This window comes from Coregonus clupeaformis, unplaced genomic scaffold, assembly GCF_020615455.1.
Source record: "Coregonus clupeaformis isolate EN_2021a unplaced genomic scaffold, ASM2061545v1 scaf0079, whole genome shotgun sequence".
Classification (NCBI taxonomy): Eukaryota; Metazoa; Chordata; class Actinopteri; order Salmoniformes; family Salmonidae; genus Coregonus; species Coregonus clupeaformis.
Genome location: NW_025533534.1, coordinates 474,258 through 500,044, shown reverse-complemented (window position 1 = coordinate 500,044; position 25,787 = coordinate 474,258). Strand labels below are relative to the sequence as shown.

Here is a 25,787-nt window from a genome sequence, read left to right as displayed (position 1 = left end):
ATGACGGCGTAGTGTGTTACTAATGGTTTTCGTTGAGACTGTGGTCCCAGCTCTCTTCAGGTCATTGACCAGGTCCTGCCGTGTAGTTCTGGGCTGATCCCTCACCTTCCTCATGATCATTGATGCCCCACGAGGTGAGATCTTGCATGGAGCCCCAGACCGAGGGTGATTGACCGTCATCTTGAACTTCTTCCATTTTCTAATAATTGCGCCAACAGTTGTTGCCTTCTCACCAAGCTGCTTGCCTATTGTCCTGTAGCCCATCCCAGCCTTGTGCAGGTCTACAATTGTATCCCTGATGTCCTTACACAGCTCTCTGGTCTTGGCCATTGTGGAGAGGTTGGAGTCTGTTTGATTGAGTGTGTGGACAAATGTATTTTATACAGGTAACGAGTTCAAACAGGTGCAGTTAATACAGGTAATGAGTGGAGAACAGGAGTGCTTCTTAAAGAAAAACGAACAGGTCTGTGAGAGCCGGAATTCTTACTGGTTGGTAGGTGATCAAATACTTATGTCATGCAATAAAATGCAAATTAATTACTTAAAAATCATACAATGTGATTTTCTGGATTTTTTAGATTCCGTCTCTCACTGTTGAAGTGTACCTATGATAAAAAATTACAGACCTCTACATGCTTTGTAAGTAGGAAAACCTGCAAAATAGGCAGTGTATCAAATACCTGTTCTCCCCACTGTATGTGTTCCTTTTGTCCAGGTGGGAAAGGGCAGTGTGGAGTGTGATTGAGATTGCGTCATCTGTGGATCTGTTGGAGCGGTATGCGAATTGGAGTGGGTCTAGGGTTTCCAGGATGATGGTGTTGATGTGAGCCATGACCAGCCTTTCAAAGCACTTCATGGCTACCTACGTGAGTGCTACGGGGCGGTAGTCATTTAGGCAGGTTACCTTCACTTCCTTGGGCACAGGGACTATGGTAGTCTGCTTGAAACATGTAGGTATTACAGAATAGGTCAGGAAGAGGTTGAAAATGTCAGTGAAGACACCTGCCAGTTGGTCCACGTGTGCTTTGAGTACATGTCCTGGTAATCCGTCTGGCCCCACGGCTTTGTGAATGTTGAACTGTTTAAAGGTCTTGCTCACATCAGCTACCGAGAGCGTGATCACACAGTCATCCAGAACAGCTGGTGCTCTCATGCATGCTTCAGTGTTGCTTGCCTCGAAGCGAGCATAAAAGGCATTTAGCTCATCTGGTAGGCTCGCATCACTGGGCAGCTCGCGGCTGGGTTTCCCTTTGTAGTCCGTAATAGTTTTCAAGCTCTGCCACATCCAACGAGCGTCAGAGCGGTGTAGTAGGATTCAATCTTAATCCTGTATTTAGGCTTTGCCTGTTTGATGGTTCATCTGAGGGCATAGCGGGATTTCTTATAAGCGTCCGGATATCAATCTCTTTATGGCGTGAATCAATGACTTATCCTCTGAACACCACAGTATGAAAACATTACATACCAGAATCTTTACCGGGCAACATAGTTTTTCTTCTCCTTCTTTTCCCCACAACCCGACAGAGTTCTGGAGTTCACTCGCTGACACCCAGAATGGACCTGGGGACCTGCAGGCTCCACCCACCATCAATGCCCCACCCATTACCACCAAGGCTCCGCCCACCAGTGCCACCCAGGTCAAGGCGGGTCTGTCCCAGGACCTGTGTTACCTGCTGTCCCGCGGCAGACAGGAGTCTCTTTGCTTCATCAACCCTCTCTTTCTCCAGCTCGAGGTAGTCACCCTTAACAGATCTAGGAACAGTTTACCCCACCCCAATAATATCTTACCCTGATTCAGTTTACTTGGCTTCCTTCAGCTGGAGGTATAGACTTAGAAACATCAACATGGCTGTAAGTGGGAAGTCATCCCAGTTTTTAAAAATGATGTCACCTTGCAGAGTCTACCTTTAACCACATCTGGGATCAGTTTACCCCACCAAAATTCCTAACCATAACCATTAGGGAGAGTGAAAACATATCTGACCCTGAATCAGTCGGTATAGAGACAACTACCTACCTCTACCTCCTCTCTCCCTCCAGCAGCAACCACAGCCGCAACAGTCGATCCCGGGGGCGTCACACAAACGCCACCGCTTCAAACGCAGCATGAGGGTCCGTGTCTCTACAGAGAGCTCCATGACTCTGTCTGGTTGTGGAGGTGGTGGAGGGGGGGCTGGGTCATTCCCCTTGCCCCTGGAGAACCCCAAGGACCAGGAGAGGCTCCAGCCCACACCCCTCCAGCCCAGTCCCAACCCGCACAGGAAGGTCCATCCTGGGGCTGGCGTCCTGAGGAGGACCCCTGCACTGTCCCCCATGTCGGCCGAGGATGAGGATCTCGTGCCTGTACCGCCACCGGTAAGGGTCACTTTATGAGATATGTCTCTATCCTCTGTCTTATTTTATCTCTCTTTTCCTTCCTTCCTCCCTTTCTTTCTCACCTGAAATCACACAAACATAAGCATCCACTCAACGCAATCTCTATTGCACTCCACACTGCCCTTTCCCACCTGGACAAGAGGAACACCTACGTGAGAATGCTATTCATTGACTACAGCTCAGCATTCAACACCATAGTGCCCTCAAAGCTCATCACTAAGCTAAGGATCCTGGGACTAAACACCTCCCTCTGCAACTGGATCCTGGACTTCCTGTCGGGCCGCCCCCAAGTGGTAAGGGTAGGTAACAACACATCTGCCACACTGATCCTCAACACGGGGGCCCCTCAGGGGTGCGTGCTCAGTCCCCTCCTGTACTCCCTGTTCACCCATGACTGCATGGCCAGGCACGACTCCAACACCATCATTACGTTTGCCGACGACACAACAGTGGTAGGCCTGATCACCGACAACGATGAGACAGCCTATAGGAGGAGGTCAGAGACCTGGCCGTGTGGTGCCAGGACAACAACCTCTCCCTCAACGTGACCAAGACAAAGGAGATGATTGTGGACTACAGGAAAAAAAAGAGGACTGAGCACGCCCCCATTCTCATCGACGGGGCTGTAGTGGAACAGGTTGAGAGCTTCAAGTTCCTTGGTGTCCACATCACCAACAAACTATCATGGTCCAAACACACCAAGACAGTCGTGAAGAGGGCACGACAAAGCCTATTCCCCCTCAGGAGACTGAAAAGATTTGGCATGGGTCCTCAGATCCTCAAAAAATTCTACAGCTGCACCATCGAGAGCATCCTGACTGGTTGCATCACCGCCTGGTATGGCAACTGCTTGGCCTCCGACCGCAAGGCACTACAGAGGGTAGTGCGTACGGCCAAGTACATCACTGGGGCCAAGCTTCCTGCCATCCAGGACCTCTATACCAGGCGGTGTCAGAGGAAAGCCCTCAAAATTGTCAAAGACTCCAGCCACCCTAGTCATAGACTGTTTTAATAATAATAATAATAATAATATGCCATTTAGCAGACGCTTTTATCCAAAGCGACTTACAGTCGTGCGTGCATACATTTTTGTGGTCCCGGGGAATCGAACCCACTACCTTAACGTTACAAGCGCCGTGCTCTACCAGCTGAGCACGGCGCTTTGCTACTGCACGGCAAGCGGTACCGGAGTGCCAAGTCTAGGTCCAAAAGACTTCTCAACAGCTTCTACCCCCAAGCCATAAGACTCCTGAACAGCTAATCATGGCTACCCGGACTATTTGCACTGCCCCCCCCACCCCATCCTTTTACGCTGCTGCTACTCTGTTAATAATTTATGCATAGTCACTTTAACTCTGCCCACATGTACATATTACTTCAACTACCTCAACTAGCCGGTGCCCCCGCACATTGACTCTGCACCGGTACCCCCCTGTATATATAGCCTCCCTACTGTTATTTTATTTTACTTCTGCTCTTTTTTTCTCAACACTTTTTTTGTTGTTGTTTTATTTTTACTGTATTTGCACTGTTGGTTAAGGGCTGTAAGTAAGCATTTCACTGTAATGTCTGCACCTGTTGTATTCGGCGCATGTGGCCAATAAAATTTGATTTGATTTGATTTGGTAACACTACGACGTGAAGGACTGAAATCCTGCAGCGTCTGAAAGGTCCCTGTCACACCCTGGTTCGGGGACTCATTATGTTGAACCAGGGTGTGTTCATTCTATGTTTTCGGGTTTCTCTGGTGGGTGTTCTAGGTGGTTTATTTTCTATGTTTAGCCGGTGTGACTCCCAATCAGAGGCAAACGAGTGTCAGCTGTCGGCTGTTTGTCTCTGATTGGAGCCATATTTATCTATCTGTTTTCCTTTCGGGTTGTGGGATTTTGTTCGTGTGTGTGCGTGTTGTACACTAGACGTCACGCTTCGTTGTTTATTGTTTTTGTTGTTTGTGAGCATTTAATTAAAATCATCATGTTCACTCCCAACGCTGCGCTTTGGTCCTATTTCATAGACGGACGGACAGAAAATCCCACCTAGACCAGACCAAAGCAGCGTGTCGAAGAGCCATCGCGAATAAATCTCCGTGGCAGCTTCGATTGGGTCAAGCCCATGGAGGAGCTGAGTGAAGAGGGTTGGAGACAGAGGAGCAGAGATGGGAGAGAATGTTGGAGGCCTGGGAAGACCCCAGAAAATTTTTAGGGGGGCTCACGACGTGGACGACGGGCAGTAGGAGGCCGCGATGGAGCGGTCCAGCGGGTGTGAAGAGGAGGCCGCCAGGTTAAGGGGGCCACTGGTCACAGAGGAGAGGGATAGTGTGGAGGCACGGCGAGAGGTACTGGGGTGTGTGTCCAGTCCGGTCCGGCCCGTTCCTGATCTCTGCGTAGGGCCAGTGGTGTGTGTCTCAGTACGGGCCGGCCTGTTCCTGTTCCTCGCATCGTGCCGGTGGTGCGCGTCGCCAGCCCGGTCCGGCCTGTTCCGGCCACTCGCACCAGAGGATACGGTGCGCGCCGCCAGCCCGACCCGGCCTGTTCCGGCCACTCGCACCAGGGATACGGTAAGCGCGTCGCCAGCCCGACCCGGCCTGTTCGGCCACTTCGCACCAGGGATACGGTGCGCGTCGCCAGCTCGACTCCGGCCTGTTCCGGCCACTCGCACCAGGGATACGGTGCGCGTCGCCAGCCCGACCCGGCCTGTTCCCGGCCACTCGCACCAAGGATACGGTGCGCGTCGCCAGCTCCGACCCGGCCTGTTCCGGCCACTCGCACCAGGGATACGGTGCGCGTCGCCCAGCCCAGTCCGGCCCATCCAAGCTTCCCGCACCAAGTCTGTGGTGCGTCTCGTCAGCCCTGTCCGGCTCGTCCCCTGCTCTCCGCACCAAGTCAGTGGTGTGCGTCGCCAGCCCATTTCGGGTCCATTCCTGCTCCACGCACCAAGCCAGGGGCGCGTGTCGTCAGTCCGGCTCCGGCCAGCGGGGCTAGACAGGACCAGGAGTACTTTGGGGGGTTGGAGAGGGAGTGGGGATCAAGCCCGGAGCCGGAGCCGCCGCCGAGGAAGAATGCCCACCCAGCCCTCCCTGTTTTGCTCGTATTTAGGCGCGGTCACAGTCCGCGCCTTTAGGGGGGGGTACTGTCACACCCTGGTTCGGGGACTCATTATGTTGAACCAGGGTGTGTTCATTCTATGTTTTCGGTTTCTCTGGTGGGTGTTCTAGGTGGTTTATTTTCTATGTTTGCCGGTGTGACTCCCAATCAGAGGCAAACGAGTGTCAGCTGTCGGCTGTTTGTCTCTGATTGGGAGCCATATTTATCTATCTGTTTTCCTTTCGGGTTGTGGGATTTTGTTCGTGTGTGTGCGTGTTGTACACTAGACGTCACGCTTTCGTTGTTTATTGTTTTTGTTGTTGTGAGCATTTAATTAAAATCATCATGTTCACTCCCCAACGCTGCGCTTTGGTCCTATTTCATAGACGGACGTGACAGTCCCCCTGCTCAAGAAAGCACATATACAGGCCCGTCTGAAGTTTGCCAATGAACATCTGAATGATTTTTTACATTTTTTTTTAAATAAATGCACTGTTGGTTAAGGGGCTGTAAGTAAGCATTTCACTGTAATGTCTGCACCTGTTGTATTCGGCGCATGTGGCCAATAAAATTTGATTTGATTTGAGTTGATGCATCGTATAAAGATTTGACCATGACTCCGTCTCTCCCCAGGCCCCAACAGAACCTCCAGTGACGGAGGTAAAGGAGGTCCTATCTGCTCCAGACGAGCCCAGCATCGAGGAGGCGTGTTTGGCCTTGGAGGGCCACCTGGCCCCCTCTCTGGCCCAACTGGACAGCAGCAGCTCTTTCAGCAGTCTGGAGGAAGAGGACCCAGAAGCAGAAGCAGAGGATCAGTTCTTCAAACAACCAAACCCCAACCCTCAGCGCCGTCCGCCCCTTGTGCGCTCGCGGGGGGGTCACGGAGGCCTGCAGAGGATGAGCGCGGCGTTCGTGTGTTTCTTCGCTCCGGAGAAGAGGCTCGCCAGGCTGGTGGAGGAGCTGTCCAGGGACCGGAGGTCAGCAAAACCACATATAAATATAGAGAGAGACTTTGGGAAAACTTGACGCCATGTTAGCGACTTTGAGCATTCAATTGATCTTTTCATGACGATTTTGGGGGAATCTTGTTCTAATCCTACACATTCATTTACGTGGCATTGTTTAAAATTCCTAAATGAACTGCTATTGATTGATATTGCCCATGGGGAGCTAACATGGCTTCCGTGGAATTATGTAGTGTCATGTAAATGCATCATATCATGTTTTTGGTCGAAACCTCAATGTCCAAACTCTCTCTGTCTCTGGAGGTCTGCGTTTGGTTCCCTGGTCCAGGAGTTCCTCCAGAGGCAGAAAGAGGAGCTGAGAGAGGTCCTGGCCCAGGCTGCCTCTTCATCATCATCGTCTTCCTCGCCAAAGTCCTCCTTGGCGGTGCTCCAGGGGCTGCGGCGCTTCCTGTCCCAGGCCAAGAGCTTCCTGCTGGACAGCGGAGAACTGTCACCCCCCCTAGAGACCCTGGTGCCTGACAACGAGAAAGGTACCACCATTGTCACATCTAAGGATGCAAGAAAAGAGGGAGGAAAAAGAGAAGGGAGGGAAGGAAGGAGTAAGAAGAATATATCATACGAATGGGAGAGAAACTGAGGAGAGGCAGGGATTGGAAGGGGCAGGATCTTCAGTAACTTCAGGTGTTCAGTATCAAACACACAAAACAGATTGTTATGATACACAGTACATTACAAAGACATTTAAATGCTGCAAAACAAGCCAGTATAATATTCACAAAAGACTATAACAAATATTATTATATATTATCAGCATGTCAATTAGGGAAAGCATTACCACCACTGTCTATTGGTTTGACAGGATGTATAATAACAGACGAGAGAGAGAGAGAGAGAGAGAGAGAGAGAGAGAGAGAGAGAGAGAGAGAGAGAGAGAGAGAGTGAGAGAGAGAGAGAGAGAGAGAGAGAGAGAGAGAGAGAGAGAGAGAGAGGAGAGAGAGAGAGAGAGAGAGAGAGAGAGAGAGAGAGAGAGAGAGAGAGAGAGAGAGAGAGAGAGAGAGAGAGAGAGAGAGAGAGAGAGAGAGAGAGAGAGAGAGAGAGAGAGAGAGAGAGAGAGAGAGAGAGAGAGAGAGAGAGAGAGAGAATTGATGTAGAGCTGAGATTAGCATTGTGTGTTGGACAATGTCAGCCTAGTCAGGGAAGCCTGTGACCCTCCACTTCCCCCTGTCCCTCAGTAATGAAGAATCATTTCCTGACTGAACAAGTGTATGGTTGTATAGAACTGGTAAATTGTTATTTTAGATACATTTTTGAGAGTTTGTGCTCTGAAATAAAGTCTATATTTCATACAATATGTTTCCTTATAATCTTCAACTACTACTGTGTGTATGCTTATGCATGTTTGTTTGTTTGTTTGTGTGTGTACGTACCTACGTATGTGTTCCTCCATGCAGACCTAGCCCTGGAGAAGGCCATGTTCGGCTGTGTGCTGAAACCTCTGAGGCTGCTGCTAGACCAGACCCTCCTCTCCCTCCACAGACAGGACGGCTCCACCCAGCACCTGGTCTCTAGTCTCCTGGCCTGCCAAGAGGGGGCGATGGAGCGCCTCGGAGTGCTGGTGGGCGTGCCCGACACCCGCGGCGTGGAGAGGGTGAGGCAGAAGCTGGGCCTCATGCAGCGCACCCACTCACCCATAGACAAGGTGCTGCTGCTGCTGCAGGTCTGCAAGTCGGTCCAGAAGGCCATGGGGGCCCTCCAAGACGGTGGTGAGTGGGCCTTCACTTAGCCTAATCTGAAATGTAAAATAAAGTAACCACAGCCAGTGATTATCTATTATAAATATTAACATTGTAAGAACACCATTTATTTGCCTGTTATAATCTAAAAGCTGTTATCAACTGTCATAATCAATCAACTGTTATTAATCAATCAATCTGTTAAAGCTGTCTTGTGCCATCCTCTTCCTGCTCCCAGGACAGGAAGTGAGCTCGGAGGACTTCCTGCCAGCGCTGTCCTATGTGATAGTGATGTGTAACACGCCTCATATCTTACTGGAGGTGGAGTACATGATGGAGCTGCTGGAGCCCTCCTGGCTCACTGGGGAGGGTACGCACTACATCCTAACTACACCCCTTATAGCCTACACCCTAACTACACCCTATCTACACCCCTTATAGCCTACACCCCTTCCACCTTAATACAACAACACCCTTCCCAGCTAGCACATTTAGATGTTGTGGGAACGTATGTTTTTGTTTTCCCATTTGTTGTGGGAACAAAGCCATACGTTTCCTGACTGGTAAAATTGAAAGTGTTTTAAACGTTCTGAGATCAGAAGTGAACATTTAGCCTGTTATGGGAACATTTATTTTTAGGTTGCAGGAAGTTCTGAGAACGTTAAAGCTTACCGCATGCTTCCCAGTCGAAACAGTTCCAGCATATATTATGATGAAATTTGGTGCCATTTTTGTTTCCTGGGAGGTTTTATTAACACTCTGATAACTTCCTTAAAACATTCACTGAACGTTTCAATAAGACTTTTAATAACACTGCTAGCTTATTTTGGGTTAACTGTTTTGAACTCCAAGCACAGATAGGACACATGGAAATGCATTTTCTTAGGCATTAATCATGAAAACACATTCTTTTTGGACTGTTCCCCTTTTGTTCACTTTTGCTCCTCTATTGTTCCTTAAGCAAGGGGGAGGCCGATTTGCATCAGACCAACTCCTTGACTGCCCTACTTGTAGTTGTGTCTAAAAAACACTATTATGCTCAAAACATATTTTTTTGTGTGTACTTTACTGTATTTATACTTGGGATATTGCCTTTCAACAGTAAAAGTTCAAAAATCGCTGGAGGACGTCTTTAGGATCAGGTGTGGCCAATTAGTGGGAGCAGCCAACACACCTGAACATACTTAAGATGGAGGATAGAGTTTTGTTGATGCTGAGAGCGGAATGTACGTTTTTAAATAACATTCTTAGAATGTTCCTCTGAACGTTACTAAAATTTTCTTTTAGTTTCTATGGATGAAAAAAAAAAAGTTTTTGGAACAATTTGAGAACATGACTTTAAATAGAACCATGTAGGAAACGTTATGCTAATGTCTTGAAATTCCCACAGAATAACTTTGTTTCTTAACGTTCTTGGAACAATTTGAGAACATTCCCAATGTCAAACCAGTTGGAGAATGTTCCTAGAATTTTACCAAAATTGAAATTAAATGTATGTAAATGTAATTTTAACTTTTAGGAAAAGTTCTGTTAACCCTAATTCCTCCTGTAAGTTGCTCTGGATAAGAGCGTCTGCTAAATGACTCAAATGTGCTTGAGGCGTCGCTATAGACCCGGGTTCGTTCCCAGGCTGTGTCACAACCGGTCGTGACCGGGAGTCCCATAGGGCGGCGCACAATTGTCAGAGCGTCGTCCGGGTTAGGGGACGGTTTGGCCAGGGGGGGCTTTACTTGGCTCATCACGCTCTAGCAACTCCTTGTGGCGGGCCGGGCGCCTGCAGGCTGACTTCGGTCGTCAGTTGAACAGTGTTTACTCCGACACATTGGTGCGGCTGGCTTCCGGGTTAAGCGGGCGGATGTTAAGAAGCGCGGTTTGGCGGGTCATGTTTCGGAGGACGTATGACTCGACCTTCGCCTCTCCCGAGCCCGTTGGGGTGTTGCAGCGATGAGACAAGGTCGCAATTGGATATCACGAAATTGGGGTGAAAAAGGGGGTAAAAATGAAGAAGAATAAATAAATGTAAATGAAATACCAAGAAAATAACTATTTTTTTGTCAAGTTACTTAACCCTTTACACTCGTGGGAATTGGCCTATATGGATAGGGCTATATTGAAATGTTTCTTACAGAAGAAATATGATAAGCATATGCATAACCATGGTAGCAATTGAAAGGGAAAATTATTAGACCAAAGGTGAGTACACAACAGTTCACATGACACAAGACTGAATCCAAACATTACACTGTTGATTTTATGTGTATTTTACATTTACTGTACTTTTCGCTGCATTTGTTAACAACTAAATCTGAAAATACTGTGGATACATTCAGTAAAATGATAAGACTACTCCTGGAAAATGTGGGGTAGGCGCAACATAAGACAAAGAAATGACAAGGGTTTGAGTGAGAGGACTAACTGGTGTCTCCAAGTGGCCACACACCTCTCCAAAGTGTGCACAGTTCCTAAGCAATTGCAATGCACTTTTATGACTCAAAGAAGAGTCTTCAACTACAAGATGCTATTTTGAGCTCTCCAAGCTGTGCCACTGAGGAACTAGAGCAAGCATACTTGTAGTTGTTTTCTTTGGAACACAGCCCTGCATCCCCACCATCCCACAATTACTGTTGTTGTTTGTGCAATCCAAAAAATGGTCCATTATAAATCGCAATCTGGGTCAGCTGGGCATGATTTGAAAGCTTGTTCTATTGCCAACATGACTACCTAAGTTATCAAATATGATTTTACAGTGTTAGGCTGGGGTTACACAACGTTGTGTATCGGCAGCCTAAGGCTTTCACAAGGCCATTCAGAGAAACAGATCGTCATTTTGGTGCGCATAGAAAGGAGTCTTGCTGCAAATATTCTGCACAATAAACAAATATAGACTCATTCTGTTCAGAACAACCCAGGGTATGACGCCATGCCATCTTGTAACTACATCAAACATATTTATCATAAACATTGACACTGTATATGACATGAGTTTTATGATATGGAAATGTGAAGTGCACATTTGGACTCACGGGTGTGTGGCTTGCTTGTATGACATCAAAGTGGTATTTATTATAATCCTCAACGTCTCATCTTTCAAAATACATAGTCATCTTAATTTACAGCATTTCCCTCACTCAGACAACAAAACATTTGCTAAAGTTGCCCAGTTAGCGGGAGGGATGGAGACAACTTGTTGCGCGCGGAGCTTAAGGTCAGAACGTCTGTCAGTCAAAACCCATACAGAGCTCTGATGTCATGTATAGCATGTTACTGTACAGCCACTACGTTCCAGTTTAGGTGCTTATTAGTGCCCAAATCTGCCATTTTCAACCCGTATTTGGGTACGAGTGTAAAGGGCTACATGTGCTGAGAATGTTCCAAAGCCAAGCAACTATCCTGCACCATTACCAGAAAATTGTGGGAAGGTTGTATGCAAAATAACCATAGGACAACCACTCTCTCACCAAGCTCTAAGAAACATATGGTTCTCAGAACGTTATGTGCTAGCTGGGTTACCCTCTCTACCCCAAAGGAGAGGGCACCACTACACACTTCACCCTTTTCCTTTATATACTACCTCTAAAAGAACATTGCGGATAATGAAGACATAACTGTGGTCTTGACGAATATGTAGATACCATTCACAGTCACTGTATTGACATTTCGCTGTGCCCCCACCCACTCTTCCAGGTGGCTACTACCTGACCACTGTCTATGCCAGCCTCTGTCTGATCCAGAGCCCTGAAGCGAAGGGGGACCAGGTCCCCCCAGGAGGTCTGACCCGAGAGGCCCTGGACGGGCTGAGGGAGTGGGGCCGCAGACGCAGCCTGGAAGCCAAGAGCAACCATGAGAGACAACAGAACCAGGTGAAACACTAGCTCCTGGGTAAAGTTTCCCCTGGGTACAGATCTAGGATCAGCTTCCCATCTCCAGTCCTAACCTTAACCATTAGTGGGGAAACTGCCAAACTGACCCAAGATCAGTGTCTAGTGGCAGCTTCACCCTACTCCGAGACAGACCTGGATTCAAATAGCATTTGTTTTCTTTCATATACTTTAGCTGCGCTGGATTGAGATGCCAAAGAAATAGTCCCAAAAGAGCAAACCCTGCCCATCTAGTACTCCAGACAGACGCACCCTCCTCGTGCTTGTTATTCCCCAGAATCATGACCGCCATTCACCAGCTAACATAGTATGGTGGATAGCTGGTTAGTGACGTGGGGAATACTGACTCCCTTCAAATAGCAGCTCGCTAAAACACACTCCCCTTTGTCCTAGTATTTGATCCATCCCCAAATGATGACCATTCACTAGATTAAATGGTACAAACACTGTTTTTAGCTAGTCAGTCACGTGGGCTACTCACTCTCTTCAAATAGCAGCTAGCTAAAAAAAACACACGTACACACCACACACCCGCCAACAGATTTGCTGTACCGCCACTGAGGGAGATCAGTGAGCTAGCTAAGTGTTATGAGGAAGTGGGCGGTCAGATAGCATGAAATTTACTGAGCAGCAGCAACCCACTGAAGAGAGCAGAGCAAACACAATATGGACACGGACGGTGAAGAGCTCAGTGACTCTGTAAGTTGCTGCTTTTTAATGTTGTTTAAGGATGTGGTTATAGTAGTGGTTAATGGGAGAACTTGCTGTGTAATGTATTTGAGAGTGTTTATAAAGGGTGTTTGAGAATGGGTAGTGTGTGTAAGTGTGTGTATTATATGGAGGCATCTGGTACTGTTATGTAATACAGTGTATACCGAACGTTTAGACTGGTTATGTTATGGCACACTGTATTAACAGTTAGTATAGATGTATATATATTGTACTTTCATGTAGACTAGTTCTGTGTAAGTTATTGATTCATTTTGTTAGGATGTTAGGATGAAGGGACAGTGTGGTTTAATGGAGCTGTGTATATGTGTGTTTTAAAGTGTGTGTGTTTTAAAGTGTGTGTGTGTGTGTGTGTGTGTGTTTTAAAGTAGAAAAGTAAAAGTATAGAATTTGTTTGAATATTAAGGCAATACATGAAGACTGTTGGATACATAGTGAAGACTGGATTCATTGTAGGATATTTTGAGACTGGTTGGTATTGATTTATGTTGAGGAATGAGGATTTCTGGTGTATAGCCTACAGTATGTAACGCTGTGTAACTAACAGTAGCCTATTGAGGCTGTGTATACTACTAGCTCTCACAGTCTCACGTCAGAATTAGACCTTCATCCATGTTTCTCAAACGTCAAATTTCGAAGCTGTTCCAAACCTCAAATGTCGAAGTGTTTAAGGTTAAGTTTTGGCATTAACTCCAAATGTTTTACGTTAGGGTTAAAATTAGGCATTAATTCAGAATTCTTAAGGTTAGGCATTAACTCTGAACTTTCTATCGCTGGATTCGAACATGCAACCTTTGAAAATCAGAGGCAGATGCTTACGCCCATCCGCCATCCCTGTCCTCAACGAAACCTATTTGAAGGTAACAGTGTTCACTGTTGCCCCTAGTGGCCGGTTTCCACCTCATCTCACGATGTCTTCAGACATGGATGGACATCAAATACTGACTTGTATCAAGGGTGACCAGCCTAGTGTATATTATGTACTGTTTACAGTATTTAGTTAGTTTGGTTTAAATGAATGGAAGACAGTATATTATTTTGAAGCTTTCTAATCTTTGTGAGTCTTCTGAAGGCTATGTTATAAAGGCTGTTTATGTGAGTTAACAAGATGATACATTTTGTAACTCATTTTTTGTGTGTGTTTCTGTTTCTGTATGTGTGTTTGTTTCTCTCTGTGTGTTTCTCTGTGCAGAGGTGTGTTCGGGTACTGTTCCAGGACGGCGAGCGCAGCGCGGTGCGGACGCTGCAGTGGAGAGCCGGGGAAAGCAGCGAGGCCCTGGCCCAGCTCTGTGCCTCCACCTTCGGCGTCTCCGAGCCCCAGGACTACACCCTCTACTGGAGGTCCGGAGGGGAGATGAGGACCCTTCCCCCCCAGACACAGCCTCAGGACCTGGCCAGCCACAGTGAGGGAGGCCCCTCTCTCTCCTACCTTCGCACGGACCACGACTTCAGCAAGATGCGGCGCCTGACCAGAGGGGGAGCTGTGGACCTGGGGGAGTCCGTGTGTGAGGAGTGAAGGAGGGAGGAAGAGGAGGGGGAAGAGTTCTTCTCGGATCTCAGCGTTTTTCGATTGGTTGATTGATTAAAAAAGCTGTGTTGTGTCTTGGACGTGTTGTCATAACTACAGCTCTCACTAAAGACTAAGGGGCAAGTCTCAAATGGCACCCTATTCCATAGTGGAGGTTTAAAAGTAGTGCACTGCACTGTATGGGCTCTGGTACGAAATAGTGCACTACAGTGGCTTTAATGTATGTTGAAAGTAGTTCACTATATGGTTAATAGTGTGCCAAAAGTAGTGCACTACATGGAGAATAGGGTGTCACTTGAGACTGAGCCTTAGATAAAGGGCAGGTTGGTTGTCTATTATTCACATCACTTCTGTCAATCTGCTGCTCCTTCGTTGGAACCATAGAATTAGAATGAATTCTATAAATTATATTTCTATGTTCAGAACCCTGTTGTTGAGGGTTGGGTGGAGGGGGGTTGCTAAACCACTAGCTACAGGTATGTCCTTAGGAACTATTGCTACTGTAGTGTAAGAGCAACATAAATATTTTTTACAAGACCGAACCTCAATACCAAAGTTAAGAAAGTAAAGTCATACACATAGGAATGTGTGCAGCTCAGAGGACAATCTTTGCTTTAACGTAAGATGGACCTGGTTCTTTTGACTTATTTACGCAAACGCCATGAAGCCATTTTGGATTGTGAGTCTGAGGTACTGTTGATGTTGGCTCTGCCATCTCTAGTCACTTACTGTTGACAGGCTTGGGGGAAAACCATTTTTAACTTTACAAATAGAAAACCGGTTTGAGGACTTTTGTTGAATAGCACAATATTTCCTTGGTTTAAGATTTTTGCCAACTGAATGTCTCTTTATGATAAAAAGGGACACATTTGTCAAAATAATTGCTTTTTTCTGTTTTACTTTCTATTACTGTTTCTATTGAACTGCTATAATATTCCATGACAAAAGGAGCTTCTGAGAGAAAAGACAATCTACATGACAACGGCCAATAAAACTGGGACCATGTTATGCCTCATGGTGATTGGTTGAATGTAAACTCACCTAAGTGGCCATGGCGACGACCCCTGCTGCAGATCATCTTTGCCAACTGACTGTTCAACTTAATGTTAACACTTATGATCATGTATTATTACAATAATTAATTGTTAAAAAATGTGGAATAGTTATATTGAATATAAATCACTGGTTTATAAAAAGGAAAGTGAAATATTTACCTTTATGAAAGTTTTTACTGGAGGAGGGTTAATTTAAAGACGAACAAGGACACTTTTTATCTGAGGACTATTGCATGCAGTTTTAATTTAATGTAAAGATTTTGGTGGTTTCGTATGTGATGCATGTCTTGAATGTGTTGAAAAAGGCAACATTATGGCATTCACTATTTCATTGAATGTATAACACATTGCTGTATTTTGTCCAGTAATACAAAATCGCAATAAAATTGCATTATCTGTTCATAGTGCTATGACATGATGTATTCTTTGTTTATCAGTGTTTGCTGCCTAGAATATGTTACAGTATATTGCTAAGGGAATGTTACAAGTCACCACTGGGAGGCAGCAAATTACTATTATTTTACACTGAGTATACCAAACACCTTCCTAATATTGAGTTGCACCCCTCCCTCCCGGTACCTACTACCATACCCCGTTCAAAGGCACTTAAATATTTTGTCTTGCCCATTCACCCTCTGAATGGCACACATACACAATCCATGTCTCAAGGTTTAAAAATCCTTCTTTAACCTGTGTCCTCCCCTTCATCTACACTGATGGAAGTGGATTTAACAAGTGATCATCACTTACTTTTACATGACTTACAGTCTTGAGTGCATACATTTATTCTCCATACTGGTCCCCCATGGGAATCAAACCCACAACCCTTGCATTGCTAGCACCATGCTCTACCAACTGAGCCACACAGGACTATACCATTCACCTGGTCAGTCTATGTCATGGAAAGAGCAGGTGTTCTTAATGTTTTGCATATTCAGTGTACGTTGTTTTGCTGTTCTTGAATTGGAATTTCAATTAATCTCCTGAATTTAAATGGAATTGACCCCAACCCTGCCCAGTACATCGAAGCACAACTGTCACAAAACCTTTGAATAATCATATTCTCTCCACTGTCCGAATGAACAAATGTGTATTTGTTTCCAAATGTGTTTACATAAATGATTTATGACAGAAAATAAGTGACACAAAACGTTATTTGAAGACACAAAGGTATTGTCAAATACAAATGGCTATACAGTCATCAAAAACAATGACATTCACTTTATTCAATTTGGCATTCAGGCTAACGTCAGTTGTATTTCTTTTTATATGCTTTTGAAACAATGACTACTTCAAAAACTTCAATTTGACACAGTGAGAATTCAAATGGTGAAAATATGAAACCTTACAATTGTATTGTACTGTATAATTGAGGTATTGTATGCAATATAATCTGTCAACTTGACAGTAACAAACAACTTGGAAGTTGACAGTGATGAATATGAAAATACTATTCTGTTCTCTTACAACAGACTTATAACAGATACTGATGAAACATACAGACAGGCAATGCCTGGTCCCTAAGCATCCAGGAAGGCATGTAACATCCCATCATATTCTCTTCATTTTCTATTCAGTCTAGCTGACTACTTCTACCTCAAGGTGAAAAATCTGTTTGTGCCCTTGAGCAAGGCACTTAACCCTAATTTGCTCCAGGGGCGCCGTACTACTAAGGCTGACCCTGTAAAACAACACATTTCACTGCACCTATCCAGTGTATGTTACAATTTTTTTTAAAGAGTTTGTTTTTGGGGGGGGCCCAGTTTATCCAGGGTCGTATTCATTAGAACACACTGTAGCATAACAAAAATTAGCATTTCTTATCGGACAAGTTCGGATAGTACCAACCGGTTTCAGTCTGTTTTCTTCCGTTTTGTGCCTACACTCAAAAAAATGCTGGGTTGTTTTGTTGACCCATCTGCTGGGTTGCAGCCGTTGGGTCACTTAGTTGGGTTGTTTAAACTGCTGGGTTATTGGTGCTGGGTTATTTAGATATGCCCCAGCCAGTCAGATCGGAAGACTGGCGGCATACAGTGGGGAAAAAAAGTATTTAGTCAGCCACCAATTGTGCAAGTTCTCCCACTTAAAAAGATGAGAGAGGCCTGTAATTTTCATCATAGGTACACGCCAACTATGACAGACAAAATGAGAAAAGAAAATCCAGAAAATCACATTGTAGGATTTTTTATGAATTTATTTGCAAATTATGGTGGAAAATAAGTATTTGGTCAATAACAAAAGTTTCTCAATACTTTGTTATATACCCTTTGTTGGCAATGACACAGGTCAAACGTTTTCTGTAAGTCTTCACAAGGTTTTCACACACTGTTGCTGGTATTTTGGCCCATTCCTCCATGCAGATCTCCTCTAGAGCAGTGATGTTTTGGGGCTGTCGCTGGGCAACACGGACTTTCAACTCCCTCCAAAGATTTTCTATGGGGTTGAGATCTGGAGACTGGCTAGGCCACTCCAGGACCTTGAAATGCTTCTTACGAAGCCACTCCTTCGTTGCCCGGGCGGTGTGTTTGGGATCATTGTCATGCTGAAAGACCCAGCCACATTTCATCTTCAATGACCTTGCTGAAGGAGGTTTTCACTCAAAATCTCACGATACATGGCCCCATTCATTCTTTCCTTAACACGGATCAGTCGTCCTGGTCCCTTTGCAGAAAAACAGCCCCAAAGCATGATGTTTCCACCCCCATGCTTCACAGTAGGTATGGTGTTCTTTGGATGCAACTCAGCATTCTTTGTCCTCCAAACACGACAAGTTGAGTTTTTACCAAAAAGTTATATTTTGGTTTCATCTGACCATATGACATTCTCCCAATCCTCTTCTGGATCATCCAAATGCACTCTAGCAAACTTCAGACGGGCCTGGACATGTACTGGCACTGCAGGATTTGAGTCCCTGGCGGCGTAGTGTGTTACTGATGGTAGGCTTTGTTACTTTGGTCCCAGCTCTCTACATGTCATTCACTAGGTCCCCCCGTGTGGTTCTGGGATTTTTGCTCACCGTTCTTGTGATCATTTTGACCCCACGGGGTGAGATCTTGCATGGAGCCCCAGATCGAGGGAGATTATCAGTGGTCTTGTATGTCTTCCATTTCCTAATAATTGCTCCCACAGTTGATTTCTTCAAACCAAGCTGCTTACCTATTGCAGATTCAGTCTTCCCAGCCTGATGCAGGTCTACAATTTTGTTTCTGGTGTCCTTTGACAGCTCTTTGGTCTTGGCCATAGTGGAGTTTGGAGTGTGACTGTTTGAGGTTGTGGACAGGTGTCTTTTATACTGATAACAAGTTCAAACAGGTGCCATTAATACAGGTAACGAGTGGAGGACAGAGGAGCCTCTTAAAGAAGAAGTTACAGGTCTGTGAGGCGCCAGAAATCTTGCTTGTTTGTAGGTGACCAAATACTTATTTTTCACCATAATTTGCAAATAAATTCATTAAAAATCCTACAATGTGATTTTCTGGATTTTTTTTTCTAATTTTGTCTGTCATAGTTGACGTGTACCTATGATGAAAATTACAGGCCTCTCTCATCTTTTTAAGTGGGAGAACTTGCACAATTGGTGGCTGACTAAATACTTTTTTTCCCCACTGTAGTTTAGTAGGTGGCATTCAGATAGTTATTTTTAGCCACCCCTGAGAGTATATGTAATTCCTGTTAATCTGTTCTGTTGCATTTTTGTATCTTCAATGACACTTACAGAAGTTGATTAACTTAAGTTGGATTGATTATTTAAAGTTTGAATTGTTTCTTATTTTGAAGTTGAACAACATTTTAACATGTCATGAATTTTGGAATAACCAAATACAGTGACTTACAGAAGTGTATGAGTTCCCTAAAAGCTTATGTAAATCCAATTATTGGGATACAATAAGGTGGTATACATTTATAATATGTAATAAATCATCTTAATATTATAGAAGAATGTGTAAAAAATTATAATAATGCATTTGCAGTATGTAAACTTAACATCCTGTAATGAACAGTAATGACATTTACTCTCATGGGTGGCCAATAAGAGCTAGCTGAAAGACACGCCCCTAATAAGTCATGCCTCCTGAAAATAACATAAGGATTATATTCAAAAAGACCCAGCTGCTAGGTCAACCCAGCATGAGAGTAAAAAATACCCAAATGATGGTTAAATTAACACGTTTGGGTAATCCCAACAACCCAACTTGTTGGTTTATTCACGCAACCCAACTGACTGGGTCAAAATAACCCAACGTGTTCTGTCCACTATTTAACCGATGCTGAGTTACCAAATAACCCAAATTGGGTTGTTTTTACCCCATCATTTTGTATTTCTTTTTCTTTTACCCCTTTTTCTCCCCAATTGGTAGTTACAGTCTTGTCCCATCGCTGCAACTCCCCTACGGACTCGGGAGAGGCGAAGGTCGAGAGCCACGCGTCCTCCGAAACACTCTGCTCGCTTAACCCGGAAGCCAGCCGCACCAATGTATCAGAGGAAACACCGTCCAGCTGGCGACCAAAGTCAGCTTGCAGGTGCCCGGCCCACCACAAGGAGTCACTAGAGCGCGATGGGACAAGGAAATCCCGGCCGGCGAAACCCTCCCCTAACCTGGACAACGCTGGGCCAATTGTGCGCCGCCTCATGGGTCTCCCAGTCACTGCCGGCTGTGACACAGCCTGGGATCAAATCCAGGTCTGTAGTGACCCCTTAGATCGCTGCGCCACTCGGGAGTCCTAGCCCATCATTTTTTAGAGTTTAGTGAATACGACCCAGGACTCCCAGACTTCTATCTATTGCTGCGCCCCAGATTGTCCAGCACCCCCAGACTTTATCTCTGTGTGTGTGTGTGTGTGCGCATGTGTGATCCTAGCTAACCACCTCTATTTCACCTCTACCTCACACCACACCCCAGTTTGTCCAGAACTCTCAGGCCTTTCTCCAGGTAGTCAGCCCGGCTCAGCCAGAAGGACTCCTTGTCCTTCATGATGTTGGCCAGCACCGCTCCACCCATGAACACCATGTGTTTACGGCTTGGGGGGTCCTCAATGCGGATCTTAAACTTCTGCAGAGAGGGAGGGAAGGGGGAGTGGGTAGAGAAATATATGGTAAACTAAGATAAAGGAACACATAATACCATTTCTGTCATTACACAGGTTTACTTATTGTAGTGTGTGTGTGTGTGTCCGTGTCCATACATGTGTGTGCATGTGCGTGCATGTGTGCGTTTCCCCGCGTGTGTGTGTGTGTGTGTGTCTGTGTGCTTCCACGGATGTGTGTGTGCTTACAGAGAGTTTCTCAGTGTCCCCCTGCAGCACCTTCTCCAGGTACAGCTGTTTGATCTCTCTCTCCAGTCTGGAGGGAAGGCCGGGGTACATGGTGGTGCCTCCTGACAGAACAATGTGCTTGTACAAGTCAGACCTTCAGGAGGGAGAAACAATATGGAATCAGACATAAAGTATGTGTGTATGCATACAGTTATAATTTACATTTAATAGGTCAACCATAGGTTTATAATACCATGGCTTCATATATTTAGTACAGCTATCAAACAAAATAGCTTGGGTTCGTACACACCTATGTAATGTGTCTAATTATGTGTAATATCCACATATATAGAACAATTATGTAACAACTCTTGCACATATCTCTAACTCTAGCATGGGCCTACAGTGTAGCCTCCTCCACTTGTATGGCATTAAAACAAACAATAGAAATGTTAGCTACAGCACCACACAGTGCAGGACGAGGCTACAGTAGTTGTTAAACCATGTGGAGACCAGCAGCAGGGTGGTGTATCTCTGACCTGAGATCTATGTCAGCAGCCTGGATGGTGTTGAACAGCAGTTCAGCCACGCCTGCTCCCTCTACGTTGATGAGGTGGGGCTGGAAGAGGGCCTCTGGGGCTCCGAACCGCTCCCCTCCCACCATCACCTGACGACCGTCAGGTAGCTGTAGCAGAGAGAGGGTTAGTAAATAATGTGGTTCTCTGTAGCTCAGTTGGTAGAGCATGGCTTTGCAATGTCAGGATATTGGGTTCAATTCCCAGGACCACCCATACTTTAAAAAAAAAATGTGCATGACTGTAAGTCGCTTTGGATAAAGTGTCTATTAAATGGTATATTATTATATTACTTACTTTTCTGATGTATTTCATTTTATGTCATGATTGGTATACAGTGTAGCTATAGTAGCTATAGGCTAAACATTTATATCTGTTACCCTGGGTGTCAGACTGTTGTAGAGTTTTGCAACATTGCTATGAACACAGAAACAGATTGCCTTTCCAGGCTAAGAGACCATACATAAATAATAGGGCTGTCAAATGATTAAAAATTTTAATCAAATTAATCAGAATTTTCAGTGGATTAATCATGATTAATCACTATTTGCAATTACACCTGAATCCTAACCATTTTTTTTCTGAAATGCATACCAAAAGATAAATAACAGGACACAGATACATAATTTTCATATTATGTCTGTTTATTAACACAGCCAAATAATGGTGTTTTAAATCAAGCTGAAACATACTACACACCATAATATTTGTCTTTGGCTGTGGCTCTTGACGGTGGCTTATAGAATGAGTCTTGAGACGCCACTTGCAAAACATCAAGGAAACCTGAGTCTTCTACAATGCTAATGGGTCTACAATCCTTTGCAATCCATTTTGCTATTGTGTTGGTCAAATTATCTGAGGTTGATTTTGTTAATTGCCTGCAAACATTCAGCGTGGTCTGGCGCAAACCACTTGCTGAATCTGACGGCCCAGCAAACGCATGTTTGGCGTTGACATGGTACTTCAAGCTTGAACAGCTCCGGTGAAATTGAAACTCCTTCTTACAAATCTTGCAAATAACCTTGTACTTGTTAACTGTACCATCATCATTCTTTTTATATTTGAATCCGTCAATAGGCCCACTTTGCTCACCTTGCTCCATCTCGCCTCTAGCTCCCAACCACTTTCCTGACCTGAATAATTTGTCACACTGCGCATGCGTGAAATGCGTTAAAAAAATTGACGTAATTAACAGCAAACAACTAATTAACGTCGTTAACGCGCTATTTTTGACAGCCCTAATAAATAATAATGAACATTCTCTCTGATTGACATGAGAGGAGAGGCGAGGCGTTATCTACAGTACCATGTATGACTCCACCAGCACGGTGGTCTCTGTAGCCAGTCTCTGCTCCTGCTCGATGTTGTATCCCACGTAGCACAGCTTCTCCTTCAGCATGCGGACCGTCTCAAAGTCAGCCGAGTGGTTGAAGGCATAGCCACGCAGCAACAGCAACTGAGAGGGATCAGAGGTGATGTAGATGAACATAAATATATAAACAGTTCTTCTAGGACCATACATAACGAAAAACTAATTCAACTGTCAATTTTAAAGAATTTTGCATTGATTATGATTGACACAAGGGACAGAAAAGCATCGTTTTCTTCATAAGGTGACAGGATGATAATATACGTTGTAACACACCTTGATGAGGTAGCGCGTGATGTCACGTCCTGCGATGTCCAGCCTGCGTGTGAGGTGGGGTAGAGAGTAGCCCTCATACACAGGACATATATGGGTCACCCCGTCCCCCGAATCCACAACCACGCCTGTCAACAAACCTAGACAGGACAGGGCAGGACACACAGGGTCACATAACAGACAGTATGAAAGTGACTGTGGGTTTGAACCAGCGCCCTACAAGACTGTGTTAGCCCGCCGAGCTAAAGTCTAGGCATTTATACTACAGTATATCATTATATAATATAGGGAGAGCCATGTCTTTGGGTCTAGTCTCCCCTTACCCTGGGCATAGAGTGTGAGCACGGCCTGGATGGCGACGTAGATGCCGTGGAACTGGTAGGTCTCAAACATGACCTCAGCGATCTTCTCACGGTTCTTAGTGGGGTTCATGGGCGGTTCCGTCAGCAGCACCTTGAATCAAATGTAACTTCATTGATCCCCAACATTACAACATATACAGAAGGCAGGGAAATGTAAAAAGTGTTTTCTAAACTAACCATTTTCATAATAGTCTACTAAAACTTCAGACGTTTAAGAGACTAAATGGATTTCATACCCATGTCTCTCTTGCAAAAATTTGATTTTATCTCAATCACAGTAACCTGTATAAAAAAAGGTTATTAAAGGAAAATTAAAAATTAAATAATAGTGACCTTGCAGTCTGGGGGACTGATGTCGAGGCGCTCGGGGCCAAAGGTGTGGTCCCACAGATGGAGCATGTCTTCCCAGGAGCGCACCATGCCGTTGTCCATGGGGTAGGACACCTCTAGCATGGAGCGACACTCACTGGCCTCATCACCCACCATCAGGTCCTAGAGGTTAGGGGTTAGAGGTTGGAGGCCAGGGTTGGGGGTCAAAAAGGGAGTTGGTTTGGATGCATTTGATCATTCAGAAGTATGTATACAGAGTACAGACGTGGCAATTTTAAGATATTAGGCTACCTCTCAAATATGACCTCACCTTAATCTCGATGTTTCCGACTTTGGTGTTTGACCGGATGATGGGCCGACCCACCAAGGCAGGGAAGATATGCTCTGGGAAGTTGGAGCCAGCAAAGCCACACTTGACAAACTGCATGGGAACCAATATGAAAGAAACATGATGGTATTGCATACTTTCAACAGTCTTTCAATAGTATTTCAATAGTCTTTCAATACACTTTTAATACACTTTCAATAGTATTCCAATACACTTTCAATACATGTTCAATACACTTTCAATAGTCCTCAATATGAGGGGTGAGGGACAGTTCAGGCTCCTGAAAAAGTCATTGTTTTTGTGCATTGAGTGGAAACCAACATTTAACCACAGAGAATGTCACTTCTCTTGTGCTAAACTTCTGCAAAATATTTTAAGTTCAACGTTAATAGCAGATGTGTCAAATTTTATCAAGTCAGCAACAACACTGTAAAATGCATTATGAAATAGTAAATTATACATTTTATTGGGCCAATTCTGTCTATTTACCTGTGTGCTTACAACACCATTTATTGAAAAGTCCTAACTTGTCTATGTAGCCAATACACATTCCATAGCCTGAAGGTGTACAATACATTCCAAGCACCAGCCACAAGTTGAGGCAGGGCACGCTAGCCTACAGTCATCAGTTAACATGTTGCTCATGAGTCTAGTGTGCTTTTGCGGGACAGTAGCCATTGATATGGTGCAAGTGAACTCAGGAGGAATGGGGAATAGAGAATTATCTCAATTATTTGGTTGTGTTCCTTCCTTGTTCCCGTCCAATAACAGTTCACTCCACGCCATCACCACCATGTATGGCAGTGTGTGTGGATAAGAGAAGGAGTCTGCTACAAGTCCAGACAGATGTGCACTCAAATTAGACCCACACCCCTACCTAGTGCGCAAAGAGAGCAGCCTGCTTCATAGGCTTCTACGACATCATACTGTTTTGTGTGACAGACACTGTGTTATCTCCTTTACGAATAAAATGTTGCAGCTTTGTAGCAGGGTGCTTAGAAAGAAACGTAATCTGTGCTGTTGTTATCAACACAAATACAAGTGATTAAGATATAGTCTATTACTTCTTGCAGGTTGTTAAATTCCAATGCATATTCCTACTCTCATAATTAATTCCCAAATCCTAAATAAACAGTCAGTATTATCATTTTTTAACTCGGTGGTTAGTGATTTTTTTAGTGAAGTCATTAAAATAACGTTAATCGACACTCACTCACCCCTGTGCCATTGTCACAGACAACAACTTTTCTACCCTCGCTGTCCATGGTCCACTGATGCTGCTGGAGAGGAGAGGATCTCTATCTGTTCTCTCCAGTCGGGGCTCTCAGGTGGGCTAATCCAATTAAGCAACACGTTTTAATTGCTTTCAAAACATGCGGAAAATATTAATGCAAAATGCATATAGGAGCTACAGCAGCTGTATTCCTCTTCCTTCAGTAATTAGAAATGTGGGCGGGGTCAAAATAACAGGGGGAAGGGGGTGACGCCGACTGGGCGTACGGGAAGGCTATGTGTCCAAATGTCTACACTGTAGAGTCAGTCGGTTGTGTCAAAACAGCTCTTATTAGTTAAATCGGTGGTGATAAAACAAACTCTTATTAGTTCAATTATACATTGTCTGATTCACACTTCACTTTCTTTCTTCAATGAAAAAGTCAGAGAATTATGCAGTTTGAGGTAAGCCTTTAGAAACCAGCACATATTTAGCATTTAGTATTTTATTAGGATCCCCATTAGCAGCAGCAGCTACTCTTCCTTGGGTCCAACCAAGGTTATAACAATTCATCATAATAAAACAATACATCATACAAGATAGTGTGCATTATGCAAATAGATATTGCTCTAATATTACACATTTACAATATAAAATGTACAACATTACAATGTGTGGGTGATTGTAGAGTGTGTGTGTGTGTGTGTGTGTGTGTGTGTGTGTGTGTGTGTGTGTGT

General features: G+C 44.8%; 2 protein-coding genes across 2 annotated transcripts; one reads left to right on the top strand and one right to left on the bottom strand.

Moving 5' to 3' along the window:
* Window positions 1–1,845: 1,845 nt before the first annotated feature.
* On the top strand, window positions 1,846–15,762 carry LOC123483330 (ras and Rab interactor 2-like). Its single transcript, XM_045213134.1, has 8 exons — window positions 1,846–1,851; window positions 2,041–2,355; window positions 6,093–6,436; window positions 6,728–6,954; window positions 7,876–8,187; window positions 8,396–8,527; window positions 11,842–12,017; window positions 13,957–15,762. The coding sequence occupies exons 1-8, from the start codon at window positions 1,846–1,848 to the stop codon at window positions 14,278–14,280; spliced, it is 1,836 nt and encodes a 611-aa protein (XP_045069069.1). The 3' UTR covers window positions 14,281–15,762.
* Window positions 15,763–19,999: 4,237 nt separating this feature from the next.
* On the bottom strand, window positions 20,000–25,282 carry LOC123483336 (actin-related protein 2-like). Its single transcript, XM_045213140.1, has 9 exons — window positions 25,055–25,282; window positions 23,820–23,930; window positions 23,513–23,671; window positions 23,141–23,270; window positions 22,821–22,957; window positions 22,482–22,631; window positions 21,140–21,285; window positions 20,622–20,754; window positions 20,000–20,398 (listed from the first exon to the last, which is right to left on the bottom strand). Exons 1-9 carry the CDS (start codon window positions 25,100–25,102, stop codon window positions 20,228–20,230), a joined length of 1,185 nt encoding a protein of 394 aa, XP_045069075.1. The 5' UTR covers window positions 25,103–25,282; the 3' UTR covers window positions 20,000–20,227.
* Window positions 25,283–25,787: the final 505 nt, after the last annotated feature.

Excerpts from the sequence above, each read along its gene's own strand:
- LOC123483330 (XM_045213134.1), top strand. Across the intron at positions 6,437-6,727 it reads GAGCTGTCCAGGGACCGGAG|GTCTGCGTTTGGTTCCCTGG; the intron begins GTCAGCAAAACC and ends CTGTCTCTGGAG. Across the intron at positions 12,018-13,956 it reads ATGAGAGACAACAGAACCAG|AGGTGTGTTCGGGTACTGTT; the intron begins GTGAAACACTAG and ends TTCTCTGTGCAG.
- LOC123483336 (XM_045213140.1), bottom strand. The coding sequence starts at position 25,102 with ATGGACAGCGAGGGTAGAAAAGTTGTTGTCTGTGACAATGGCACAGGG. Across the intron at positions 21,286-22,481 it reads TGCTGGTGGAGTCATACATG|CTACCTGACGGTCGTCAGGT; the intron begins GTACTGTAGATA and ends TCTCTGCTACAG. Across the intron at positions 20,755-21,139 it reads GCTGCTGACATAGATCTCAG|GTCTGACTTGTACAAGCACA; the intron begins GTCAGAGATACA and ends TCCCTCCTGAAG.